The sequence below is a fragment of the Etheostoma cragini genome, chromosome 5 (genome assembly GCF_013103735.1).
Source record: "Etheostoma cragini isolate CJK2018 chromosome 5, CSU_Ecrag_1.0, whole genome shotgun sequence".
NCBI lineage: Eukaryota > Metazoa > Chordata > Actinopteri > Perciformes > Percidae > Etheostoma > Etheostoma cragini.
This window is the reverse complement of record NC_048411.1, coordinates 16,602,714-16,627,710: the sequence shown is the minus strand read 5'-3', so window position 1 is coordinate 16,627,710 and position 24,997 is coordinate 16,602,714. Positions and strand designations below refer to the sequence as shown.

The window sequence follows — 24,997 nt, the reverse complement described above, 5'->3', positions numbered from 1 at the left end:
CCTGACCTTCGCCGCCACCCATGTGGCTGCGCACCCGACCCCAGCGGTTCCTCCCACAGGTGGTGAGCCCATGGGATATATTTGCTTTATGTCATTCATAATATACATTTTATATTTATATCTTACATACAGTAATACAATTAAAATAACACACCTTACACAAGACTACATTTCTGAATCTTAAACATTATTTTACCTTTTAATTAAAAACAACTTAAATATGGTTACCAGAGCAATTGTGTCTGCTTGAAAACGTTTTTCTGTTTCTGTTCGTAGGAGTTCTTCATACTTTTGTACATAAGACTTGACACATTATTAAGAGCTGTTTTCTGTCTTTTCTGTAAAGATGTTCGTGGGTTTATTATGCATTGCAAACGCCAAAATATGCATTCTCAAATGACACTATGCTAGGTAAACTTTGCTAAATGCCTCGCTAAAGACTTTTAATCGTTTGCTACATGGTAAAAAATGGTCTAAAGTAAAAGGAATTGTTAGCCTACCTTGTGCACTGGCTGTTAAGTGTTACTGAGAAAGTATTGACCACCGTCATGTCAAAATAAACCATAAACTGCTGCTCAATATCTAAAGTAAAGTAACAGCTAGCTGGCCTTTCTTGTATATAAATAAATAAATGCATAATGTTTCACAGTTGTATATCAACTTAGCTTGCACATAAATTATAACATATTGAGTCTGCTAACATTAGCAATAACGTCAGCTAGTTGGAAGTGTATGCATAGGCAAACCATTACATTAGCAGCACATGGACTTACCTGCAGGACACTGTTTGTGCCACTGTACGTGGATAATCATGTGACACATGTGCGGAAGAAAACAAGAATCTATGAGTCTGTTTGTTGTCCAGATTTTCTCCAATGTTGTTTTTACGTTCATGCGCTCAAACGGTGCGCAAACATGGTTCGGTGTGAAACCCTGTCATTGGAGCGTGTCAGAAATGATCCCACCTAGGGGTGGCAGGAAATACGACCCACAGAAGCATTTTTGTCCTCACGTCTAAACATAATGGTTGCAGTTCATGTTGTTAACGTTGTGATAAGGGTAAGCGTTAGGTTTTTTGCAACAAAAGTACTTGGTTAAGTTTAGAAAGACATCGTAGTGGGGGTGGCAGTAGCTCAGTCCGTAGGGAGTTGGGTTGGGAACCAGAGGGTCCCTGGTTCAATGTACAGAGTGTGGATTGGTAGCAGGAGAGATGCCAGTTCACCTCCTGGCTCCGTATCCCCTCATCCGCTCAGGTCACTGGCAGCCAGACATCTGACATCTCTCTATTCGTGCAGAAATAGGTTGTGTGTGTATTTCAGGCCTATGTGTAGATTTCCAACTAAACAGGGTGAAAATTGTTGAAAACAGTATAAATTGTTTGGGTTTAAAGCACTGGTTACATTACTTTACTTACGGTTAAGGACGTGACACAGAATGAGATGTAGATGAAAAGTAACGTCTCTAAAAATAGAGCCGTGAAAGGTAGTGACACTGAGGTGATCACGAAGGATAGCACTAACATTGACTATTTAGTGTGAAAGGTAGTCTCAAGTTTACAGAGAAAGTCAGAGAAAGTCAGATAATTAATACAGAAAAAGTCAGATAATTAATACCGAGAAAGTCAGATAATACCAGAGAAAGTCACTCCTATTTTGTTTTTAACTGTCTATTCATGTGTTTTATCGGTTTTTGATGCTTATGATTTTTAACTGTTTGTACTTGTGTTTTATCTGTTTAACTGATTTTATGTAAAGCACTTTGAATTGCCCTGTTGCTGAAATGTGCTATACAAATAAAGCTGCCTTGCCTTGCCTTGCTGATGTTAGCATGCTGATGTTAGCATTTAGCTCAAAGAACCACTGTTTCTGTGCAGCCTCACAGTGCTGTTGAAATGACTGCAGAGTTTGTTCGAAACCATCCTGTCTTTCTCATTGTCCTTCTTCTCAGTGGAGCTGCGTGGCATGCTCCTTCTCACCGTGCTACAATGCTGTTCGGTTGCTCGTGGTGGTTGCGAGCCCCGGCTGGTTAACATCGGTGCAGTGCTGAGTCATAAACGCTACGAGCAGGTGTTTAAGGAGGCGGTAAGCCAGGCCAACACCCTGTACGGTAAAGAGAAGTTCAAGATGAACGCCATCTCCGTCACACACAAACCCAACGCCATCCAGATGGCTCTGTCCGTCTGCGAGGACCTCATCTCCAACCAGGTGAGGGCGCTCTGCTCATCCTGTCGCCTGACTCCTCCGCTCGTCTTTAATCTTGTTTGTTGTTTCTATTTAGTTAAATGTTAAAGGGAAACATTAAAAGGGGAAATTCATTTTTGTTATTGTCACTTCAAGGAACAATTTTGACTGTAGCTGAAGTTAAATTTTAAAAACCCGGTAATTTTACTGGATTCCCGGAATAGTGATGTTCTGTTCCGGGATAGACACAGTTTTTCATTTCTCTGGAAAAGTATGAATCCTTAGTACAAACGAACGCAGAAACAGAAAGCTGAACTGATAAGATGTTTTCACATTCAACAACATCCTTTAGAGACGTTTTTCCTTTTGAGAAAAAATTAGGCCAACATGGCGTTGACGTGCCGGACAGACGCTTTGTTGTTGAGAGAGAGAGAGAGAGAGAGAGATTATCAGAGAGAGAGAGAGAGAGAGAGAGAGAGAGAGAGAGAGAGACAGAAAGAGACAGAGAGAGATGGACGTGGAAGGGGATTAACATTTTCTCTCTGCAGAAACAGAGATATAATCCATCCATCCTCCCAAAGGAGAGATGGACGGATTATGAAGACAGCAACACACACACGCACGCACGCACGCACGCACGCACGCAGGCAGGCACGCACGCACATACACACACGCACACACACACTGCAGACTGCTTCTCACATGTTTTCTGATGTAGAAATAATTTTACATTTAGGTCATTCTGGTACATTAATGCATCAAAAATTCAAAATATGCAACATTACAGTCTATCCAGTTTGCAATTACTATCTACCACACACTTTTGACAGGTGGCCTACTGTACGTTATTTTTTTTTGTTCTATAAATTTATTTCATCTCTACATTTTAACTTTTATTTAATTTTTCAGATTGTCCTTTTGACTTGTGTTTTTTTCTTTGTTAACATATTTAAGGACCATTGTTTTTGGAGCCTTAGATCAAAGACTGCAAATGACAAATAAAGAACTTGAAAGTTTAAATAATTTATTATTAGTAGAACTTGACTTATTTTTGTTTCTTTAATCAAATATTATAAAAAGGTTTCTTCTTCTAAAGGAATGATAAAATGATGGTAAAGTAGTAAAAGTATAAATTAATTAATTATTAGTACTCGAGCATTAATGTGAAAGCAAGATTTTACTGTTGTAGTAGGTTAAGGTGGATAACATTTTGATGTATTAACTAATAATTATTTTTATAGTGGATAACTGTAATCCTGCTGATAATTTTTTCCATAACTGATGGATTGTTTGGTTTGAAAAAAAAATGTAAAAAAACACAAGTGTCACAATTACCCAGATCCCAAAGTGACACCTTTACAATGTTTGTTTGTCCAACCAACAAGCTAAACCTCAACATGTTTCAATATGTTTACTCATATCATATTACAATTATTATTATTAGTAAAATGATAACCAGGAAATGTTTAACTTGATAAAAATATTTTTTTTGTTTAAAAGAAATCTATTTTCTTTTAATCGACTAATTGATTAATGGACTAACTGTTTTAGATTTACTTGTACAAAACGGTTTTGGAGTTTAATTGGCAACTGAACATCAGATTGTATAAACTTTTCATTTGTAAATTCTAAATTTGAAGACTAACGCTGTCACATACATGCTGCATTTAAGTACCTCACGTGAACTTAAAGTAGTTAAGTAAATGTACTTAGTTACATTTCACTACTACATATTCTCATTTAATTTAAAATACAACATAACCGGAAAAAAAAATCTAGTTTCAGACCATAAGACAGTTTGGAAACAAACCCTCATGTCTTCTTCTTCTTCTTCTTCTTCTTCTTCTTCTTCTTCTTCTTCTTCTTTGTCTTCTTCTCCTTCTGCAGGTGTATGCGATCTTGGTCAGTCACCCTTCTCAGTCCAATGACCACCTCACCCCGACTCCCGTCTCCTACACCGCTGGTTTCTACCGAATCCCAGTGGTCGGCCTGACAACACGCATGTCCATCTACTCTGACAAGGTAACCTAAATTAATGTTCCTACATCTGTAGCTTCCTGAGTCTCACAGAATGATTTTCATTGTTTTAAAATTATAACCTGTTATGGTTGCAAATGTTTCTTTAGGGTGGTGTTCATCAGGGCTTTTTCCTGGGTCCTGACATATTTCCTCTGCATTGTCTTATGATGACATGCAGGTGTACCTGTGAATCCAACTAATCTGTATGACATACAATCATTTCTTCATGTCCCTAAACGTCCTTCTACTTAATCATTTTAGTGGAGTCTTTATTGTCCATCATGGCAAACACAGATGCACCAGAGTAGACGCCGTCAGTGAAACAGATAAGGCCTGGCGGGATGGGAAAAACATAGTCCACTATCGATTGTTCCATTTAAATAGTACAAAAGTAGCAGAGAGGAGGAAACTGGGCAGGCACAATAGGGGTGTGTTTAGGGCCTGCTGTTTGTCTATAGCCCCAAGTCTTTTTTTTACTGCCAAAATATTTAATATCAGTATGATTTATGAGCTTGTACAACCACTGAATCTTGTGGCAAACGTAGATATCCACATACACTCAGGCACAAACAAGCACACACACACACACACACACACACACACACATACACACACACACACACACACACATGCATGCACAGACACACACACACACAGGCATACATACACACGCACACAGTTGCCGTCTTTGGGAATTTTCAGAGCCTTTCAGCGACTTGCTGCTCAGAGTGAACTCAGCGGCTCCTCTGGCAGCAGCACAGCAACTCTCCCTCCCTCTCGTTGTTCGCCTTAAGCTTGCAGATAGGAGTTACTATAGTAACAGGCGTCTGTTGCGGCAGGTCATTTTTCAGTGCTTCACCCTGATCGTTTTGAATGTAGCCCTGAATGCAATTTAAATGTAAATCAATGTGAAGCTTGACTAAAAATGTAATGCGTGTAAATGTGAGTAGTCCTGATAACCTAACAGCTTGTCGAAAGAAATACAGGTCTCTAAAGTAATTAGCATAAAGAAAGTCACTATTTCTTCCTGTTTGTTTGATTAAAACTGCATTGACCAGCTGCTATAGGAAAATACTGATGAAACCAGATATTAGTGACTTTAAAGATTTACGTCTTTAGTAGGAACCAATGGGCTTGGAGCTTAGAGCTACAGACAGGAAGTCAGACAGTATTGAGAGATGGACTAACATGTTGATGGATTGAGTCTGAACATTAGATTTAATGACAAAACCCAGAAATATAGAATAACAGCAGAATCATCTTTTAAGGCTATCGTCAACTTGAACATTTCCTCATGAAACAGCTTCTTCTTCTTCAAAATATTTACAGTCTGCACTCATTTTATAGAATATTCTGATCTTGCAAATAAGATCTCACTTATTTCTGTTTTAGTATTTTATAAGTAAATTAACATTTGATTTTGTTTATAATGTTCAATAGATAACAAATAATAAAGAATACCTAATATGTTGATTTTACGTATATGGCGAAACTCTCCTGTGTTGCCTTCATGCTCCATTTAGTGCAGGTTGAATAATATTTAGTCCAGTTTGTCCCAGTTCAGAGACTCTCTCAGATATGTGACTGCACTGGAAACCACTCAGAGTCTCTCTCACTTTTTACAATATTGATGAAATATATCATCAGAATATCCCGGAATATGAACAACGCTCCATTTACTATTCAGTTTGTTCCGTAAGATTAAGAATAGTCATGAAATATTTAAATGTTTATCAGTCAGATGAAGCAAGGGTGTTTTATATTTTAACACCAGTAGCAGTAGCAGCTGTTTGCTGTACTGAGATTTCCTATAGAGATGGAATAGTTTAAAGGGTCAGTTCAGTCAAATTACAAACTAAAAAAAGCATTCCCTGTAGTTCCCCAGATAGTTTTTATATAGCCTTTCAGTCTGTCCAACATACAGCCGACACGTGTGTCTGTTTAACACCAGTTTCCTTTCAATAATCGGCTGGTTACTGAGCTGAACACTGAGCTTCCACCCATTGGTTGTCGAAGTTCACTCTTTAAAGTTAAGTGCTTTGATATAAGGAATAACACGCTCTTCCTCCTCTTCCTCAGAGCATCCACTTGTCGTTCCTGAGGACAGTGCCTCCGTACTCGCACCAGGCTCATGTCTGGTTTGACCTTATGAGAGAGTTCAGGTGGAACCACATCATCCTTATCGTCAGCGACGACCACGAAGGACGAGCCGCTCAGAAGAGACTGGAGACGCTGCTGGAGGAGCGAGAAACCAAGGTTAGCTACATAAATAAGTATACATGTATGCACACTCAGTCAGTGTGAGGAAACGCGTGTGCTGACCTTCATGTTTGTTTATGTAACAATGTGTATGGGCTTTGTTCTAAGCCAGGTGTGTGTACGTGTGTGTTGGTCAGTGCATGACAAAAAGCTGCTGTGTGTGTGTGTGTGTGTGTGTGGGTCATGTTTAGCTACATTTGTGGGGACCAAAAACTGTGAATACAGTATACTTATGGGGACCAGACAGCTTTGTGGGGACAAAATGCTGGTCCCCATAACGTTAAAGGGCTGTTTGAGGAATAAAACTTGGTTTTAGGAGTAGGGTTAGAGTCAGGTTATGGTTAGGGTAAGGGTCAGGGATAAGGTTAGGCATTTAGGTTTGATGGTTAAGGTTAGGGTAAGGGTCAGGGATAAGGTTAGGCATTTAGGTTTGATGGTTATGGTTAGGGTAAGGGTAAGGGATAAGGTTAGGCATTTTTGGTTTGATGGTTATGGTTAGGGTAAGGGTCAGGGATAAGGTTAGGCATTTAGGTTTGATGGTTATGGTTAGGGTAAGGGATAAGGTTAGGTTGATGGTTAAGGTTAGGGTAAGGGGCTAGGGAATGCATTATGTCAATGACTGGTCCCTACAAAGATAGCCAGACACACTTGTGTGTGTGTGTGTGTGTGTGTGTGTGTGTGTGTGTTTGCTGTCATCAGTTCACCCCTTCATTGTCAGACTGCAGTTTCACTTCTTTAAACTGTTTCATCACTTTTAAAATGTGGAGCCATGAAACTGCACGACAGAGCTTTATTATGAAACATTCACCAATTTACAAACTTTACAATTTATGTTTGGTTATAAAAACTAATCGAGATGGAAAACCTTAATTACTTATTGTTAATTTTGTTAGTTCCCAACCCTTTTTAAAAGAACAAAGTAACACAATAACACAAACTGACTAACTAATAGATAACGGCTCCAGTTCTCCATTGGAAATGGCTGTGTGACAGTATGGTAAAGCGGTAAAAATGTTACACATAGCATACACAAAACTGATATTGATTCAACTAAAGAAGGCACAAAGCACCCCTAAAGGTAAATAATAAAAATGTAATATAATATATGTGTATTCATTAGATGTGGGTTTTAATTAAATTAACATAGCATTAAATAATATTTAATGTTAGAACATGAATGATAACATTTACAATAAAGTATCATCAGGTCGAATGCCTCTCTATTATTTCTGCTGTGATCAATAAAAAACATACAAATATATTGATATTGATAAAAGTGATAAGAACTTCTAGGATAAATGAGGAACTCATTAGGAACTTTACAGAAAATGACCACAAAACACCTGTAAAGTTTTATCAATGCATCTTGCACAGTTGTGGCGCAGTTGTGGTGAATAATAGAGAAAAATCAGTCCGTAGACATGTAAACACCTGGCAAAGTACTAGAAACTACACACACACACACACACACACACACACACACACACACACACACACACACACACACACACACACACACACACACAAGGTGAAAACAATACCAGCATACAAAGCATAACTCTGGTCACTGTCTGAGAGTGTGATGAAGTTAAAGTGGGAAATCTCTGTAGAGTGCCCCATGATAAACACGGCAAATGTAACGCTCCATTCAGACACGCTGGCCTACTGACGTAAAGTTCTGCTGGCTGAACTAATTTTGATAAGATGTTTTTTAAAGACTCCAAATAAATATATTATTATTGTTATTATTATTAATATTATTATTATTATTATTATTATTATTATTAACCCTGTTTCAACCACTGCCAGTTACAAGTTAGTAAGCTAAAAAAACAACATAACATAATTAAAGATTCTGACTACACAATAAGGATTGTTATACTCCTGCTTGTTGCAGTTTTGGTGCACAACAGACTGGTCATCTGATTTTGCGTCTGACTGGCGGCGGGTTAAGACAGGATGCCAAAAACTATCACTTGCAGATGGCGAGCTGGCTGTGGAGTTCTCAACCGCGGTGCATCCATTCTGAACAGCCCCAAAGGAAATGGGCAACATTTTGCAGCGCTTCATGACTCTTCCGCCTCCTGACTGAACTTGCCGTTAGGCTCAAACCAGTATGGCTGAATCTCTCCAATGTTTCTAGCCATCTTTATGTTCACTGCTCTTTCATCAGTCAACATAGCACAAGCAGTGGTGGTGGGCGCAACCAGATCCAGAATTTCTCAATAAGGGAGAAAGAGTAGATGAGCATCCAATCCCTTTTTAGAGACTTCCTATGTGGAATAACCATGTTAAACAAACTATTAACCATAACAGAGTAGTTTTACATACTTTGAAGCATGTCTGGGGAAGAACTTTAACAACATTACTAAACTTATAGGTCTGTATATACATTAGTTTTACTATTTGTAAATGGGTTATTGAAACTGTATCTCAGTCTGTGAATGTGAACACGTTTCTCTAAATATGTCCTCAAAACACTGATGACTGATTTTTTTGGCTTTGGGATTTGTTAGATTATCTGATCCACCTGTTTATAGAACTGGAACTGCTCTCTGTATATCCCTCCATCCTCCCTCCTTCATACCTCCATCATCCCCTCATCATCCATCATCCCTCATCATCTGTCATCATCTCTCATCATCCCTCCTTCATCCCTCCTTCATCCCTCCAACCTCCCCTTTATCATCCATCCTTCAGCTCTCCTTTATCACTCCTTCCTTACTCCATCATCCCTCATTCATCCCTCCATTATCATCCTGGCTTTATATTCTTTTTGCTAGATGCTCCAAAGCAGTTTCTCTTTCATCACTCTCTTTTCTTTATTCTTTTTTATTTCTCCACCAAGAATGTTTTTTAGTCAGAAACTGGATATCTGACAAGTGACAGGCGCTATGACCACATAAAATCAAACGCACTTAAAACTCCACTTCTGTGTGTGTGTGTGTGTGTGTGTGTGTGTGTATATGTGTGTGTATGTATATATATATATATATATATATATATATACACAAATGTGTATATGTATATTTATAAACCCTAACATCTGTAGATGTTCAATAGAGGCCTCTTTCTTTCTGAATTTCTGAAGATTGTTACTGTTTTCTTGTGAAGTTCAGCTTTTAAAAAAAGTCTCGTGTTCCTCGATTTATTTTTTTTTCTTCTTATTTTGGAAATAATTAATTTCTAAAAACATTTTCTGTTATTTAAATATTTTTTGTGCTGTCTTGGTGGAGTTTAAGTTTTAGTTTTTATGTTATTTTCATGTTTTAACAAAATTTTTTTTCCAGTTCTGTCTCTCTCTTTGAGTTTTCTTTCCATGTATCTGTCTGTCCGTCCATGTCATTTTTCAGTTCTTCACCTTCATCTGTTGTCTGGTTTCTCATCTCCTCGACACTGAAGGAGTCGGAGTCGTGCAAACACATCTCAGCTGCTTCTGTCACAGCTGTCAACCTACCTCACTGTTAAGCCAACTGCCTGTCTCACCGTCCTCAAGTCAGACAGAGAGACAGACAGACAGATGCCTTTATTGCCGCTGTGATGTATCATGAGTCTAAAGTCTCAGTAAAACACAGAACAAAGCGGTCAGTAGTAAATATCATTTAATCAATAAGTCCATCAACATAAAAAAAGTATGTATGACAGTAATTATACTCTGTGGTGGAAGAGGTAGTCAGACCGTGATCGTAAGATAACTTTAGTCAAAGCAGTAATACCACATTGAACATAGAATTTAGAAATATAGAAATATTCTGGAAAAGTAAAAGGGGCAACACGGTCTCATGGCAGTTTTTGAAATTGTCACATTATTTTTAATCTATTGATTTCTGTTCACAAACATGATTTTCTCTTCTTTTTTTTCGTGTTGCTGTGAACGGAATGTATTTGTGCCGGTCAGTATGTAATTGGAAGCATCAATTTTGGAAAAGAACAACAAGAAAACAACATGCCACACAACGGGACACGAGCTGTGGTCTCTGGGGGAGGCACCGGTTGGGTTTAGGAAAAGAACAATGGGGAAATGACACGCCACACAACAGAATATGAGAATGGGGAAAGGACACGATCCCCGGTCTCCAGAGTGAAAGTCCTGGGTTGTTTGACCCATCGACCACCCTAGCCAGCCTCGTTACACAGATTTTCAGCATTTATTATAACTCGCCACTGTAGTCGTGCTGTGACCACAAAACATGCTTCCCATTTAAATACGTTACTTTTAAAATCGTCCTCGCCAACGTGAAAAAAACAAGAAAAACACGTCATTGTACACGATTCCATAGATTAAATAATGTGACTATTTCACGAACTGCTGTAAGACTGGGTTGGAAAAAAACAGCAAGCTGGGATTGTCTCCACAAGGTTGTCACAGATCATTCCCCAATGCGTGAAATACCTGCTTTTTTAAATGGCCACATGCACTAACATGCACATGCAGCCTGACCGAAGAACAGAGAAGCTTGGATTACAACACATACGGGAGTTTCACTTCCTCTCTGCTCAGGACGCCGTTACTCCACTATATCTTTAAATAGCTAAAATTTGTTCGCACCTATATGAATGGTCTGAATGTCCAGTACAGCCCCATTGAAGTAAAAGTACAAAACTATCACTATCAAAATATACTTAAAGTAAATTATACTCATTATGCAGAATGGTAAATGTTAGAAAAGAATAAAACTAAATAGAAGATAAAAAATAAAAATGAAAATGTTGTACTGTAATAAATTACAGTACAACAAATGAACTAGTCCCAAAGCAGAGCATTTTAAAATTGTATTTTGGACAGAGATAAATGGAAATACTATGAATTTTGTATGTTGCATGTCATAGTTGTATCTTTGAATCTCTCCGTGATGTAATTAACTTCCTATTCTGTTAATTTATAAAGACAAAAGACACATTTTAGAGCACCATTTAATAATGTATGTGCACTTATTGGTTCTAATTTTCAGTGACAGAAACAGGCTCTAAGTTGGGCCGAGGACAGTTTTATAAATGTAAATAACTGTGTTAAAACTGAATGAAAGTTATTTGAAATATGTGCAGGGAAACAGTTTAAAGTTTGATTCCACAGGGACTTAGAAGAACAACAAAACAAAATAAGAGGCAACTTATAATGAGTTCAAAATGTGACTTCCTGAGCCTCAGTGAGACTCATGCATGTTGGAGGAGAAACATGAATATTACAGCACATTAGTTAAAGTAGGTGAACTGAACAGCAACATTTCTGAATTAAACATCATAATGTAATAATGATGAATATCACAGCAGCTGCTGTACAGTTAAACGCTTTATGGAGAATCCAAAATGTACTTTGTCTCTGCAAACTCACTGTGCACCATAAACTGTAAACTCACAGATAAAGACAGTTTCAAAGTAAATAATGAAGGCAGGTAACACATATATACAGATATATATATCATATAAAATGTGTCTGCATCATTTTCATTTCCACGGTAATTTTTGTGTTAAGTGACAAATATTGAAACTCAACACACTTCAGATGTTTTACATTAAAAGCCATATTTCTTGAAGTTACAATGTTGAAGATCTCAAAAAACAGCCGTATAGGTTGATTGTGCAAGCAGCTTGTTTTATTTATTTATTTTTTAAGATAATGTTTTTGGGGCTTTTCTTTTTATTAAAGTGACAGTGGATAGACATGAAAGGGGGAGACAGATGGTAGTCGACACGCAGCAAAGGGCCGCAGGTTGGACTAATCCAACATGGGCCAAACACTCCCACTGGGTGAGCTAGAGGCCGCCTCGTGCAAGCAGCTTATAATGATTGTTAGGCGGCAACATGTAGTTGCAGACACCTTCATCAATGAGCCATTGGCACCATCACTGTTGTGTTTCTTCATTCTGCAATAGTGATGGTGACTTAACACACATTTATTTTAGGGTTGTTAGGTATGGACAGATGTGGTGAAAATCACATCTCAATATTTTTCGGCTGAATGGCGATACACTATTTATATCAGTATTTTCTACAAAGTGGGCTAAATGTTCAGTTGTAAGTTAAAGTCACATGTGAGATGTCACAAGGACTATTACTAAAACAACCTAATCAAAGTAAATGCTAGAGTGCTGAATGATAAAAAAGCAATTCTGGAGATATTAGAAACTATGCGCCCTGGAGTCTGCAGCTGTCCATGTATGCATCTGTTCTGGAGTATAATCAAGCCTTAACTCATAGAACTGAAGTAAGCATGACATCCAGTAAATACTGTTCTTCTGTGTTTTTTTTTTTGCTGGGGCGACATCAACTGACATGGCTTTATGAAAGAAATGGGTTTCGTAACATAACAAACTATATCAATATAAATGGCATCGTCCTATCTCATATCTCATTTGAAAAAAATATCAAAATACTTTTAAAGTGGATATACCGCCCATTCCTAATTTTTTCACATTTTCCAGATTATTACTTTAAGGACATAATACTTCCCTTTCCTGGTAGGCTTTTAGTTTTAAACGTATGCAGGAAAGTATTATTATCATTGATGGTGACAAAAAAAATAAATGGAAATGCCAATTAATCAGCTCCTTATTTAATAGCTTGGATTCAGATGCCCATCTATTTTATAAGTAGGCCTATGTTACATCAAATTTTATTAAGAAGTCTTCCTTTTTTTTTTTGCTTGTTGAATACATGATGACTTCCGTATAGTGCAGTTTACCTAGTATTATAAGTTTAAGTAGTATGAATTTAAAAACATCTCGCCATTCAGATGTGTACCTCGTAAACCTTCACACGTTAACAGGTCTAGCCTGAAACAGACAGGAATAAAAAGCTGTATAAAGGTGTGTGTGTGTATGCGGTTCAGGGACTTTGCTTCAGGATGTAAATTTAATGAGATTAACATTTGGAGCGGATTGGGTCGAGGACTAATGGGATGCTGTGCCGCCACACCAACTTAACATCTGAGGACTTTCCAGAGTAAAGTTCGATAAAACAAACTTTACTGAGACTAAGGCAGCAGCTGCTCACTAACTGAGACTGTACTGCCTTACCTCTCAACAGATCTTCTACTAAAGCCTGTTGTTTTTGGACATAATGTGATTTTGCACTTCACGTGTTTGTCAGGGTCAGTCCAGTAATGGAGCTCAGAGATATCTCTTATCTTTGGGTGGTTTTATTGTAAACTAAAATATGGATACGCAAAAGGCACAATTATTGATATACTATCATACGTGTGTGTGGTTCTAAAACAACAGAAGGAGAAAAAAAAGACATCAATGTTGGCCTACTTATTATAGTCTCACTTTGCCAAACCATCCTCCAAATGCTTGCGGAGGAAGGTCTGACTAGTCCGCGTGGTGGTTTTAGTTTTTTTCTTTGGTGATGTTTTCTACAATTAAGCGAGGTTCTTAGCTGAACTCATCTCACATGGAACCTAGCCAAATAAAGTAACAGGTGCTATCTACAACTTTTGCTAATGTAAAACCAAAAAAGAGCAAGTCATGCCATAACATGCAGTGAAAATAACTGATCCTTAGATAATCTCCGCCCCTCCTCAATTTTCAGTTTACAATGGTGAAACTCTGCAGATTTACTGTTAATTGCACATTTCTGAGCAACACTTCCTTCATGTCAGAAAGTTCGAGCAGATTGTCAGTTAGCTGCTGATGATTTAGCGGAAATGTCAGATTTGATCAGCTATTGTCGGTGGATGAGGTATTTTAGGCAGTCTGTCTGATATACTGTACATGTTGAAGCTAAAATAATTGAGGTTTCCAGCTGTGCTGCTGATGAATCAGCTGTGAAGTGTTTGTGAGAACAGTATGACAGCTCCCTGATTCCTTCTTCAAACAGATAGTTTGGTTCTTTGTTCTCCATCTGCCTAAAAATAAAACAGAGATCTGTTCATAGCAGGTTTCAGGTGTATATTTATCTGAAGAAATTAACCATAAGGTCACCTTGTTACAGTGTTGGAGTTCTTTTTCCTTAAAATAAAATTGTATATGCAGAAATTGTATACATTTTTTAACTAAACCTAAACTTTTAAATTTACCTCATGTCATCATAATCTCTCTTTATACATGTTAATGGGAGTTTAGTTTTGCATTTATATTTTTAGGTGGTAAAACATTGTGTAACTCATTTGGAAGAGACAAAAATTAGTCGTCCTGCCATTTGATTTTTTAAATTAAATCTATTTTTTGTTTAATATGCAAATGGTAATTTAATCTGCACCTTGGTGGACGGACAGGTGGACAGGCAGGTGGAGAAACGGGTTGACAGGCAGGTGGACAAGAGGGGTGGACAGGCGGGTGGACAGGCAGGTGGACAGACGGGTTAACAGGCAGGTTGACAGGCATGTGGACAGGCGGGTGGAGAGACCAGTTTTCAGGCAGGTAGACAGGTAGATGGAGAGACCGGTTGATAGGCAGGTGGACGGGCAGGTGGACAGACGGGTTGACAGGCAGGTGGACTGGCAGGTGGAAAGACCTGTTTTCAGGCAAAGAGCTATCACTCTATCAATCCTTGCCGTGTCCGGGCCGGGGGAGTTTTCCCGTGTTGAGTCAAATTAAGCCGGGTTAAAACAGGTTGACAGGCAGGTGGACAGACGGGTGGACTGGACACCCATCTGTCCACCATGGGGCAGCTGTGTCTCAGGGATAGAGCGGCCGCCTGCCAATCGGAAGATTGGTGGTTTGATCCCTGGCCCTCCATGTCATAGTGTCCTTTGACAAGATACTGAACCCCAAGTGTCCCCCGATAGGAGTGTAAATGTGAGTGAGTGTTTATCTGATGAGCAGGTGGCCCCTTGTACGGCAGCTTTGGTCACAGTGTAGGAATGTGTGTAAATGGTGAATGGCTCCTGTACTATGTAAAGATGCTTTGAGTAGTCGTTAAGACTAGAAAAGGGCTACGTAAGAACAGTTAATTTACAGATGGGTGGACAGACAGGTGGACAGGCAAGTGGACAGCCTGTGATGTGTTTGCGTACTCCAGCATCCCGTCAGACTTGAATCATTTGTTGGATGCTTTACTGGCCCTCATTTCTTCTGACTGTCTATAATCTTCTTCTGTGTCTGCATATTTCCTCTGTGCACATTACTCATCAGACTAAAAACAGGAACTATGAAAACCTCGACCAACAGAACTTTGACTTCAGGAGAACACCCAAGGTATAAACTTGCATGGTCAAATGATGCACGCCGCCCAACCAATCTCTGAGATCGTCCGGTAGCAGCCAAACACCAGTCCGCCCCGCCCCCCCAGAATCTGATCCAGAGATAGACTCTTATCCTGGTGGCTCGTCTTTTTTCTCCACCATCTCTTTACGTTCTTTTGATTTTTCATGATTACTGCACACGGGGATGGGTTTACACTTGCAGGAGAGACCCCCTTCCTCCACTCCCCCTTCCTCTTCTCCCCCCCTGAGTTATTTTTTCCATGTGAAGGGTTGCATGCAGCCAGGCTGAGGCTTGGCTCTGTCTGCAGATCTAAGGAACACCGTCCACAAGGATCCTCTCACTCCTCTGCAACATCAAACCTCCTTTTCTTTTTCTTTTGGGAAATGAACTCTCCTCCTCCCCCTTTTTCCTGCTCCTGTGCTCCCTGCCTCCCTCCTCCCCCTTTTCCTTTTCCTTCTCTCTAATCAAACTCTTTTTTTTTTTTTTTTGATTTGCGGATGCATCAGCACTCTCTAACATGCACGTCCCTGATTGGTTGGTTGGTCTTGAAAGCGCCTCAGTTTGCATGTGCCACCACACCATGCACAACTTTTTGCCCCTCCTTCTTTGTAATCAAGCTTAAACTTTGAGTTTTCTTTCAGTTCAGCAGATCTTGAACACTTTGTCTCCATTTTCTTGGCCCTGCCCCCCTCTTCCCGTGGTAGCATGGATGAGAGGGAGCATGGTCGAGGCTGGGTCACGCTAGCAGGGGTGGGACAGGGATGGGAATTTGATGGTTCACAGCTAATAATGCGTGTCCTATGATGTGTTCTGTGGTGTTTTGTTCTGCCGTGTTTCTCAATGTCCTTCAATGTGACCTGTCGTCGTGCGATGCCACCTGTCGCCCTGCGCGGTGGTCCTTCAGGCAGAGAAGGTGCTGCTCTTCAGCCCAGACACCAACCTGACGGCTCTGCTGCTGGAGGCCAAAGACCTGGAGGCCCGAGTCATCATCCTGTCTGCCAGGTTTGTAAAATAGGAAGAGTGTTTTGGGTGGTTGCCAGGTGGTTTTTCTATTGTCTTGTTACTTACTAGCTTGTTGCTATATAGTTACAAGATGGTTGCAGGGATATATATGGTGGCTGTAAAGCTGTAGCGATGTTGTTTATCGGGTGTATGAGGTGTGCTTTCATGTTTTTGTGCAGTTGCTTGAGTGTTGCTCTGCTGGATCGATATCAGCAGGCATACTGATTTAGCAGATTTGGTATTGACCCGATGAAGAATGACTTTAATCAGTTCCTCACAGAGAGCTTTAAATGTTGGGAAAATAGCAGCGGTGTTGGATTGGTGCTCAGCACAGTGTAGGCAACGGTGGAGAAAAAGTCAAATTGGGAGGGGTGTTGCTTTGGTGTTAGAAGTAATTGCTTCTGTGCTGCAAGGTGGCGGGGTAGTTTCTATTGGGTGATTGTCGGGCTGTTGCTAGGTGGATGAGAGTGGTTGCTTGTATGTTGTTATGTGGTTGCTATGATGCTTTTGGGGGTTGTTAGGGTGTAGCCTGGTGGAGGGTTGGTTATTTGTTGCGGTTTTCAGGGTGTTGCTAGATGGTTGCTCATTGTAGGCTATTAGGTGTTTGTCATGCTAATTCTGAAGACTGTTAGGATGTACATAATTGTTACTAGGAGGTACTATATAATTGTGTACCGTTGTACTGTGAATGACATCCACAATAGCAACAAATCTGTTTGCCTTTTGTGTGCTTGCAGTGAGGACGAAGCTGCAGCAGTGTATAAAGCAGCCCGTCAGCTCAACATGACCGGCTCTGGTTACGTCTGGCTGGTCGGAGAGAGAGAGATGACCGGCAAAGCTCTGAATGAAGCTCCAGATGGTACACCAACCTCTTCCTCCTCTTCCTCCTCTCTCTACTCACTCCTCTGGGCGTTTCTCTCGGTCTCTATCTATCAGCATTGCTTCCATCCAACTGTCAAGATCATTGAGCGACTTTGAGCTTGGGAAAAGCGCTATGCAAATTCAATTTATTATTATTATTATTATCATTCTTAACTGCAAGAAGGACAATTAAAGTAAAAGCGGGCGTTTTCTACTAGTGACACTGAAGTGAATAAAACGGGCCTCACCAGTCAGTTCATCGTAATGAAGCTGTGATATTAGGCATCACACGTTGAATCACAGGACGCAGCAGCTCATCAAAAAATAAACCTGACACCAGCTCAAGATCAAAGTCCTCAGGCGCAGTTGTTAGACTTTTGTTGGCTACGTTTCTATTTTTTAAGGTTTTAAAACTGAACTGACTTCAGACATATCAGGATAACATGTCACTTCACATAAAGATTTGATTCATGCTGACACAGTTCACAGTAAAAAAGCTCCCTTTGCAATGAGCACAGCTAAAAAACAATTTCAGTTTGGGAAAGTAAAAGGAAAAATTTGCAGCAGACACTCACAGTAATTAAAAAAAACTATAAAACTACAAGATCACAGACTACGCAACACAAGAGTTTTTCTCCACAAAATCAGATATTATTAATATTGTTAATTTTATTTAAAATAAAATCGGATTTTCAGCAGTTTGTTTATGTTTTCATTTTGTTTTTTGTTTGTTAATTACAAAATAGAAATTCTTCAGTTTAGAAAGCTGGAAATAAATATGAGTGCATATGATTTAATGGCGTAGGGTGTTAATAGTTGGTCGCTAGGGTATTGTTGGGGTATTTAAAATGGTTGGTAGGGAATGGTTGGGTAATTGCAAGGGTATCTGTATGAGCAGTTTTTTATGGTGATTCTGTACAGTTGTTTACTTAATGTTAGATTGTGTTTACAGTCATGGTCAAGGTAGAAATCAATTGAAAGAAAGGAATGAGAAGAGTTATTATTTTGTATTTTATTTTTGAGAGTGACTGATTAATGCCTGATTAATGGGTAATGGATACAAACTATGTGTGATATTCCATCACTGCAGATCATTTTCAATGTATTTACCTAAATCTAAATGATCTTAAAATCATTAAAAATCTATCTAAAAACTAATGGATGCTCAGCAGTCACTTGTAGGTGGTTATGGAATTAAATTCTGAATGAGACATTTTGATAACAGATAAAGAGTTCAGTAAGAACATAAGTTATATTTTGTAGATGGATTATCACTATGCAAAGAATAGTTGAATTTGAGAAAACAGACATCTTTACTGACCTCAATAAATTAGTATTTCTGATTGGCGGTTTTGTGTCCCCCATCATCAATGGGATTATTGGTCACTAGATAAGTAACAACTGATCCAAAGGTTTTTGCGGATGATGGATCACTAAAGCTTTGTTACAGAAAATAGTTTTAAAGCATTATTAATCTGGTTGCAAGCATTACCTGTTTACTCAAAAAAAAACTCAGGTGAGAGACTACTGATACACTAATCAATCTATTTTATTATGATTATAAAGCAATTGGATGGAAATATGGCTGCTCTCTCTCTCTCTGCCTCTCTCTGTCTGATAGTGCTGTAGGTCTCTGATGAAGGAACCTCATCCTCATCAGTCAGTTAGCTTCTCAGCATCCTGGTGTGTTTCTCTCTCTGGTTTCTTCTAACTGCTGGTTGAACGTTTAAACATAAAAAAAAAAAAAAAAAAAAAAAACGTGTTTAAAGGTTCCTAACCACTGTTTTCTTTTCTGGCTCATTGTAATTGTGTGGCTTTAAATGTGTCTAACATCTTTTTGTTTGTATCATTTTCTATAGTGTGTGTCGTCCGCCCGCCCGTGTGCCCGTTCTCACAGTAGACTATAACATGTGCTGCTATGGGAACGGGAGGGGAGGGGAGGGGAGGGGTGGTTGGGTGAGCTTTATTCAGGTTCAATGTGTGTGGCGGGGTTTAATATACAGCTAGTGTCGCTATGGTTGCCATGACGTGTGTCTGAACAAACTGGTAAGATGCCGCCGCTGCTTCCTGTTTCCTGCTTGATGCTTTGCCCTTTGCCATTGGCCGATAGAGGCTCCACCCACTGCAACCCGCCGTGGGTGCATCTGCCAGGGAGGGGGCGGGGTTTTAACGAGTCAGCTGATTACTCAGTCAGCCAGATGAATACGGGATGTAAACAGAACTACACTATACGGCCAAATGTATGTGGATACCCCTCAACTTTTGATCAGGGCCCACCTTTACACAAAGCAGGTCCTAGAACTGGGTTTCCCTGTTTGCTGTAAAAAAAACTTGGCTGATCTGCACAAAGTCCTGCCTTTAACTTCCTCAAACCCCATTTGGATAAACTGGACAACCGACTGTAAGCCACACATTGTCACCAACATCAGTGTTGGAGCTCATATGATCTGCTGTCTGAATGCAGCAGGTTCAACATCTGGTGGAGAGACTGAAACCAGCACAATGGAGGCTGTTAGAGCAGCACATTATTAAATATGTTACACTGTCACATATGTTCAGCCATCCACATACATTTGGGCACCATAAAATCCTCCATGATCCTAAAATTCAATCTGCCTGTGGTCTGTATATCTCCTGTAGACTAATACGAGATTTCAACCTTGTGCTGTACATTTGAATATTTTGCCCGTCTCTCTGGCTGCTGGGTAATCGGCTCCCCGCTCTGTTGCCATGGCTTTTTTGTTTCAGAAAACATCCTCACCAGCCAGCTGCTGCACTCTTAAAAATGATGTGTCATTTTTCTACACATCCCTTTCTCTCCCTAACTCCAGATGTGTCAAAAAATTATACATCATATTCTTAAAAGTGTAGCAAGACTGCACTCTGAAAATAATCCTCAGCTGTTTTGTCTTTGATGGAGAACTTTGAGGTTTCTTTTTAGGGAAACTGTTTTTAAAAAAAAAAAAGCTTTTTTATTTTGACATTAGCCCACCGGTTTTGAGTCTTAACAATAAACCCAGAGAGATGAAAACAACAAATGAGAAGATCATGTTTCAGGGCTGAAGCTCATTTAGGCTCTACATAGACTAATCATCACTAGGTTGACTGAAAAAAATCATTAATTCCTTCAGGATGTTCTTTCAAAAATATCACACAACCACATACCACAACTTTGCAAAGTCCACTTTACTTAATTTCCGTCATATGCCCAAGTCCCTGACAGACTATAGGTGCACACTGTACTGTGTGTACATTAATGTGGGTACACGGGAGGTGTAGGAGTGCACATCCAGCCAGTTAGTCACTTCATCAGGCCTTTTATTGTTGGTTTAAACAGATAAACATAAACATTATAAAACATTATATCATCATAAGCATTATAAGTCTACCTCAAACACAAAGTCTCTCATCCTCGTAAAAAACAAACAATCAACACCGCTGGAGCTTGGAGACTGGGCTTTGGAGATATTCATTTATTCATTCAATATCTTTATGGTTTACTGTTATTCATGCAAAAACCAGGCGGTGGCTGTGGTAGATTTAAGATAGTAAGGCAAGAATGGTTAGACTCAACCTTCAACCTTCTTTGCAGGTTTTTTAAAAGGCTTTTCTAGGTTGGATTTTATACATGATGTACAGAATAATGTGAACACCTTTAGCTGAAGTCTAACCCAATACTACAACAACTCTACAGCATCACAAATTTATCACTAACTAACAAAAACTGAATCTTCTCAGGTAGTTTGTGCTGCAGGATTGTCATGTTGGATTACAAGTGTTCCTGTTATGGGCTCCACTCCTGCATCTGTAAAGTTAGAATTGGGCTGATGTTGTTCCTGAAACAACTCCTTAAAAAGAAACCTATAAGCATTACTGTGACATTTTGGATTTTGATGTTGTTTTTCCTCACCAGATACTTTTCACATTATGAGGAAAAAGTTTCTGCATTTGGTGCTTCGGCTAACTGAACAACAGTCTGTTTACACTGTTGCATTCCTCATTAGAAATAATATGCGCTGCTCTAGTCGAACACATTAAGGTTAATTTGATAAACCAGTGGGCTGTGACCATCAGTGTTTAATTGGAATAACCAGCTTTACTTAGTAACATTCAGTAAAGTAAGCTTATTGTGTTTTTCTGATTAAAGGTGTAAGTTTTAAGTTTATTGTGATCTGGAGTTATTTAGTAGCGCTCATTTTCTTCAGCTAAGAACAGTTTCAGGGAATGTAGTTAACTCAACAAAAGGAGAAACAGTAGCTTGTTACACCCTTTAGTTTAAGGGAGGGATGTTATCTTAGTACCGCCAAAAGAGGTGTGATTGGCACGCCAAGCGGTAATGTTCAATTAATGTAAAATCTGAGTCTGGAGATTGTTAGGCTACATGTTTGCTTAATGTTCATAATGGTTATGTTTACATTAAGATTGGAGATTATACATTTGGTGTGAGTTAGAGGTAAAGTTAGAAATCAATCTCTGCCCAGTAGACATTTATAAAAAAACTTCACTTAGAATAGTTAGCTACTAATGTAAGCTGTTCTGTATTTAATGGCTAAATACTATCTACTTAGTAGGTCCAGGAATGAAGCTTAGTTTGTTAACTGGTTTCAGGGAGAAATATTAGTTAACTTTACTTTATGAGTACTGGCTAGCTAAAGTGCTAACAGCACTAGCTAGTAATTTAAGTAGAAAACATAGCCAGCTATCTGTTCTGTTTCCAGTAATTTCAAGGAGAAAGGTAACTGTAACTTACTGTAGAAAAAGAAATCTTCACCCAGTGGTTTTAATGGATGATGTTAGTGCTAGCTAGCCATTCCCAGTATAGTTTCAGTTAAAAGCTGGTTTGTTCATTGGAGGAATGTTAGTAAGCTGTGGTTTCAGTGGTACATGCTAGCTAGTTGTTCCCAGTTGTCTCTGTGGGAAATGGTGTGTAAACAGTGTAAGCCAGCCGCGGTTCTCAGTGTTTTCATTACTAAAAGTTAGCTAGCTGTTCCCAGCATAAAGGTTCCAAGTAGTTTCTCTGGGAAATGCTAACAGTGTTAGCGAGCTGTTTTCAGTGTTTAGTAATAGTAAATGTTTGATGTTCCTAGTCCTTTCTTTGGGGAATGCTAGAAATATTAGTCAGCTGTTGTCAGTCAGCTGGAGGACAGATGTAAACACTTTTCGTCGCAGTGTGATTAGTTTCTGCTGAAGGAAAACACCAGACACCGTTTATAATGTCTCAGTGCGGCTTTTTTTCTGTTCTGAGAGACAAATGGCTGTTATTCTCAGAGTGAACTCCCAGCATGCAGTTTGGTGGTACTGAACACTGACCTGACGCCTGAAACCCTGAGAAAGTGTGTTTGTTTGAATTAGACTGAAGCACTCCTTTAGTTACATTTGTAAAATTAATTAAAGTGTGCGTGAATTTTTAATTAACTGTATGAATGAGGGCAGTTTTCAGTCTGCAGTCTAATTAGCTTCCAGCTGTGTGCGTGTGTAACCTTTTTCTTCTGTGTGTGTGTGCGTGTGTGTGTGTGTGTTATGTTTATGCGTGTTGCGTGTGGCGCAGGCCTGCTGGGCCTTCAGCTGATTAACGGTAAAAACGAGTCGGCTCACATAGCAGACGCTGTGGCGGTGGTGGCTCAGTCTCTGCAGGAGCTGTTTGAAAAGGAGAACATCACGGAGCCTCCGCGGGGCTGCGTGGGAAACACTAACATCTGGAGGACAGGACCACTCTTTAAACGGTCAGTACTGCCACCGACTGAGGTCAGAGGTCAACCTCAGTCAGCATTCCTGATGTCATCAAATTTAAACTCAGTATCTTCTTCTGTTGACTTCAGTTCTCTGTTTCAGTTGAATTTTCCTTCTATATTGCATCTTAACATTGGGTTCTTTTTTACAAATTATTCTGTAAAAATTTGTGAAAGAATATGTCTTCATTTTGCTGAGAGACTCTATATAATATACCAGTAGAAATAAGACTAATGTGATGTGTTTCTGAATTAAATGGAAAAGGTATGCAGAGTATAATCTCTATAATCTGGAGAGATTTGGTTTGATTGCTTGAAAGTGGCTGTGGAGAAGCGAGCTGTTTGGTCTGCACTGCACTTTATTTTTAAAGCAGTTTTGTCTTTATTAAATAGAGACAGTAGACAGTAATTCATTTTAACATAACTTTGCTTAGAAATATGGATATATATTTGAGCTGATATTATTCAGACAAGGTGTATATACCAAATTTAATTTATGTTTAGTTAAATGGATTGTTATGGACTGAAAAAACTATGAAAACAAACAAAGCAACATCAGACAGTCTTTATTAATGAATAAAGTTGAATCAATGCAAGTCAATGCAAATTTCAGAAGTCAGCAGCTACGGGTAATCAAGTCAAATTGTATAATATTACTCTGATGGCCGCTTCAACCCACAAGATAGTAAAGTCAAATGCAGTTTTATATGATGGGGGTTAGATGGGACACATCTAATCAACCCAAGAGTTTAGGAAGAGAAAATAGAAAATTCTGAAATAGACTCAATACTCAAATTCTAACAGATTATTTTTTTGTCATATTTGACGGATAAATATATCATTATAAATTTACTGGATCTTTAAAACCAGTTCCTATGACAGCCAAAATGTGTTTTTCAGGAAATGCTAAAATTAAGCTAATTATTTAGTTTTTTTTTATTTAAAAAGATACATTCAGAATAGAGGATCACTGCAGTCTTAGTCAGTGTTAGTGTTGGACTATAATCAATCTCCGGTCTCACAGAACTGGGTCTGTAGAAAAGACTCTTGCTGCTGTCCAGTGAGATTAGGATGGAATCCTCTCCCCCAGCTTCAGCTGGAGATAAAACTGAGACACTTCACTGATCTGATTCATTTGCAAATTAGATGGACATAACTGGGATAATAAACATCCCTGTCACTCCTACTTTCCTCAGTGTGACCTATATAGACCATCAAGTTCAGTCAGACCATTGTTGTTTATGTTGTCCAGTTTCACAGGCAGTCTGTTAATACTTTAAGTCCTTGTCTTTAAATTAAAACTAAAACCACTATGAACCAAAATTAAAGAACATTTCTTATGGTATCCGTCCTGATGCTCCTGCTCTCTGATTGGCTCCTCAGAGTGCTGATGTCATCCAAGTACCCTGACGGTCTGACTGGACGGATCGAGTTTAACGACGACGGCGACCGACGCTTCGCAACCTATAGCATCCTGAACTGGCAACAGAAGCCAAGTCGCCTCGTCCAGGTTGGAGTCTTCAACGGATCACAGGTACAGTACACCTGTATAGACTTGGATATACCTGGCTGTCTAGGCTGAAGGGTTCTGTGAGCTAAATATCTTTAAATATTTCCTGTTGCTAAGCTAGGAAAGTCATAACTAAAGTCTTATACTCCTGGGTTCACCTGGTTACACACGTGGTTATACATCTGGTTTAAAGGCCAATTCCACTAGCCCACCTCATACATATCAGTTTCCTGGTGGTAATAATAGTAATATAACAGTATAAGAAAAAAATATATGGCTGGTTACTATGGC

At 39.1% G+C, this 24,997-nt stretch overlaps 1 protein-coding gene across 4 annotated transcripts in view; it reads left to right on the top strand.

Moving 5' to 3' along the window:
* The window catches only part of grin1b (glutamate receptor, ionotropic, N-methyl D-aspartate 1b), a 44,709-nt gene that overhangs the window by 2,101 nt on the left and 17,611 nt on the right, over window positions 1-24,997 (top strand). For 2 of the 4 annotated variants that reach the window (XM_034872002.1, XM_034872000.1), the window contains exons 2-9: window positions 1,948-2,204; window positions 4,068-4,202; window positions 6,279-6,455; window positions 15,533-15,595; window positions 16,509-16,606; window positions 17,344-17,465; window positions 23,016-23,190; window positions 24,580-24,730. In XM_034872002.1, the coding sequence (XP_034727893.1) occupies window positions 1,948-2,204; window positions 4,068-4,202; window positions 6,279-6,455; window positions 15,533-15,595; window positions 16,509-16,606; window positions 17,344-17,465; window positions 23,016-23,190; window positions 24,580-24,730 (1,178 nt within the window). The remainder of the gene's footprint in view (window positions 1-1,947; window positions 2,205-4,067; window positions 4,203-6,278; window positions 6,456-15,532; window positions 15,596-16,508; window positions 16,607-17,343; window positions 17,466-23,015; window positions 23,191-24,579; window positions 24,731-24,997) is intronic. The other 2 variants (XM_034872003.1, XM_034872001.1) reach the window with 1 other exon arrangement.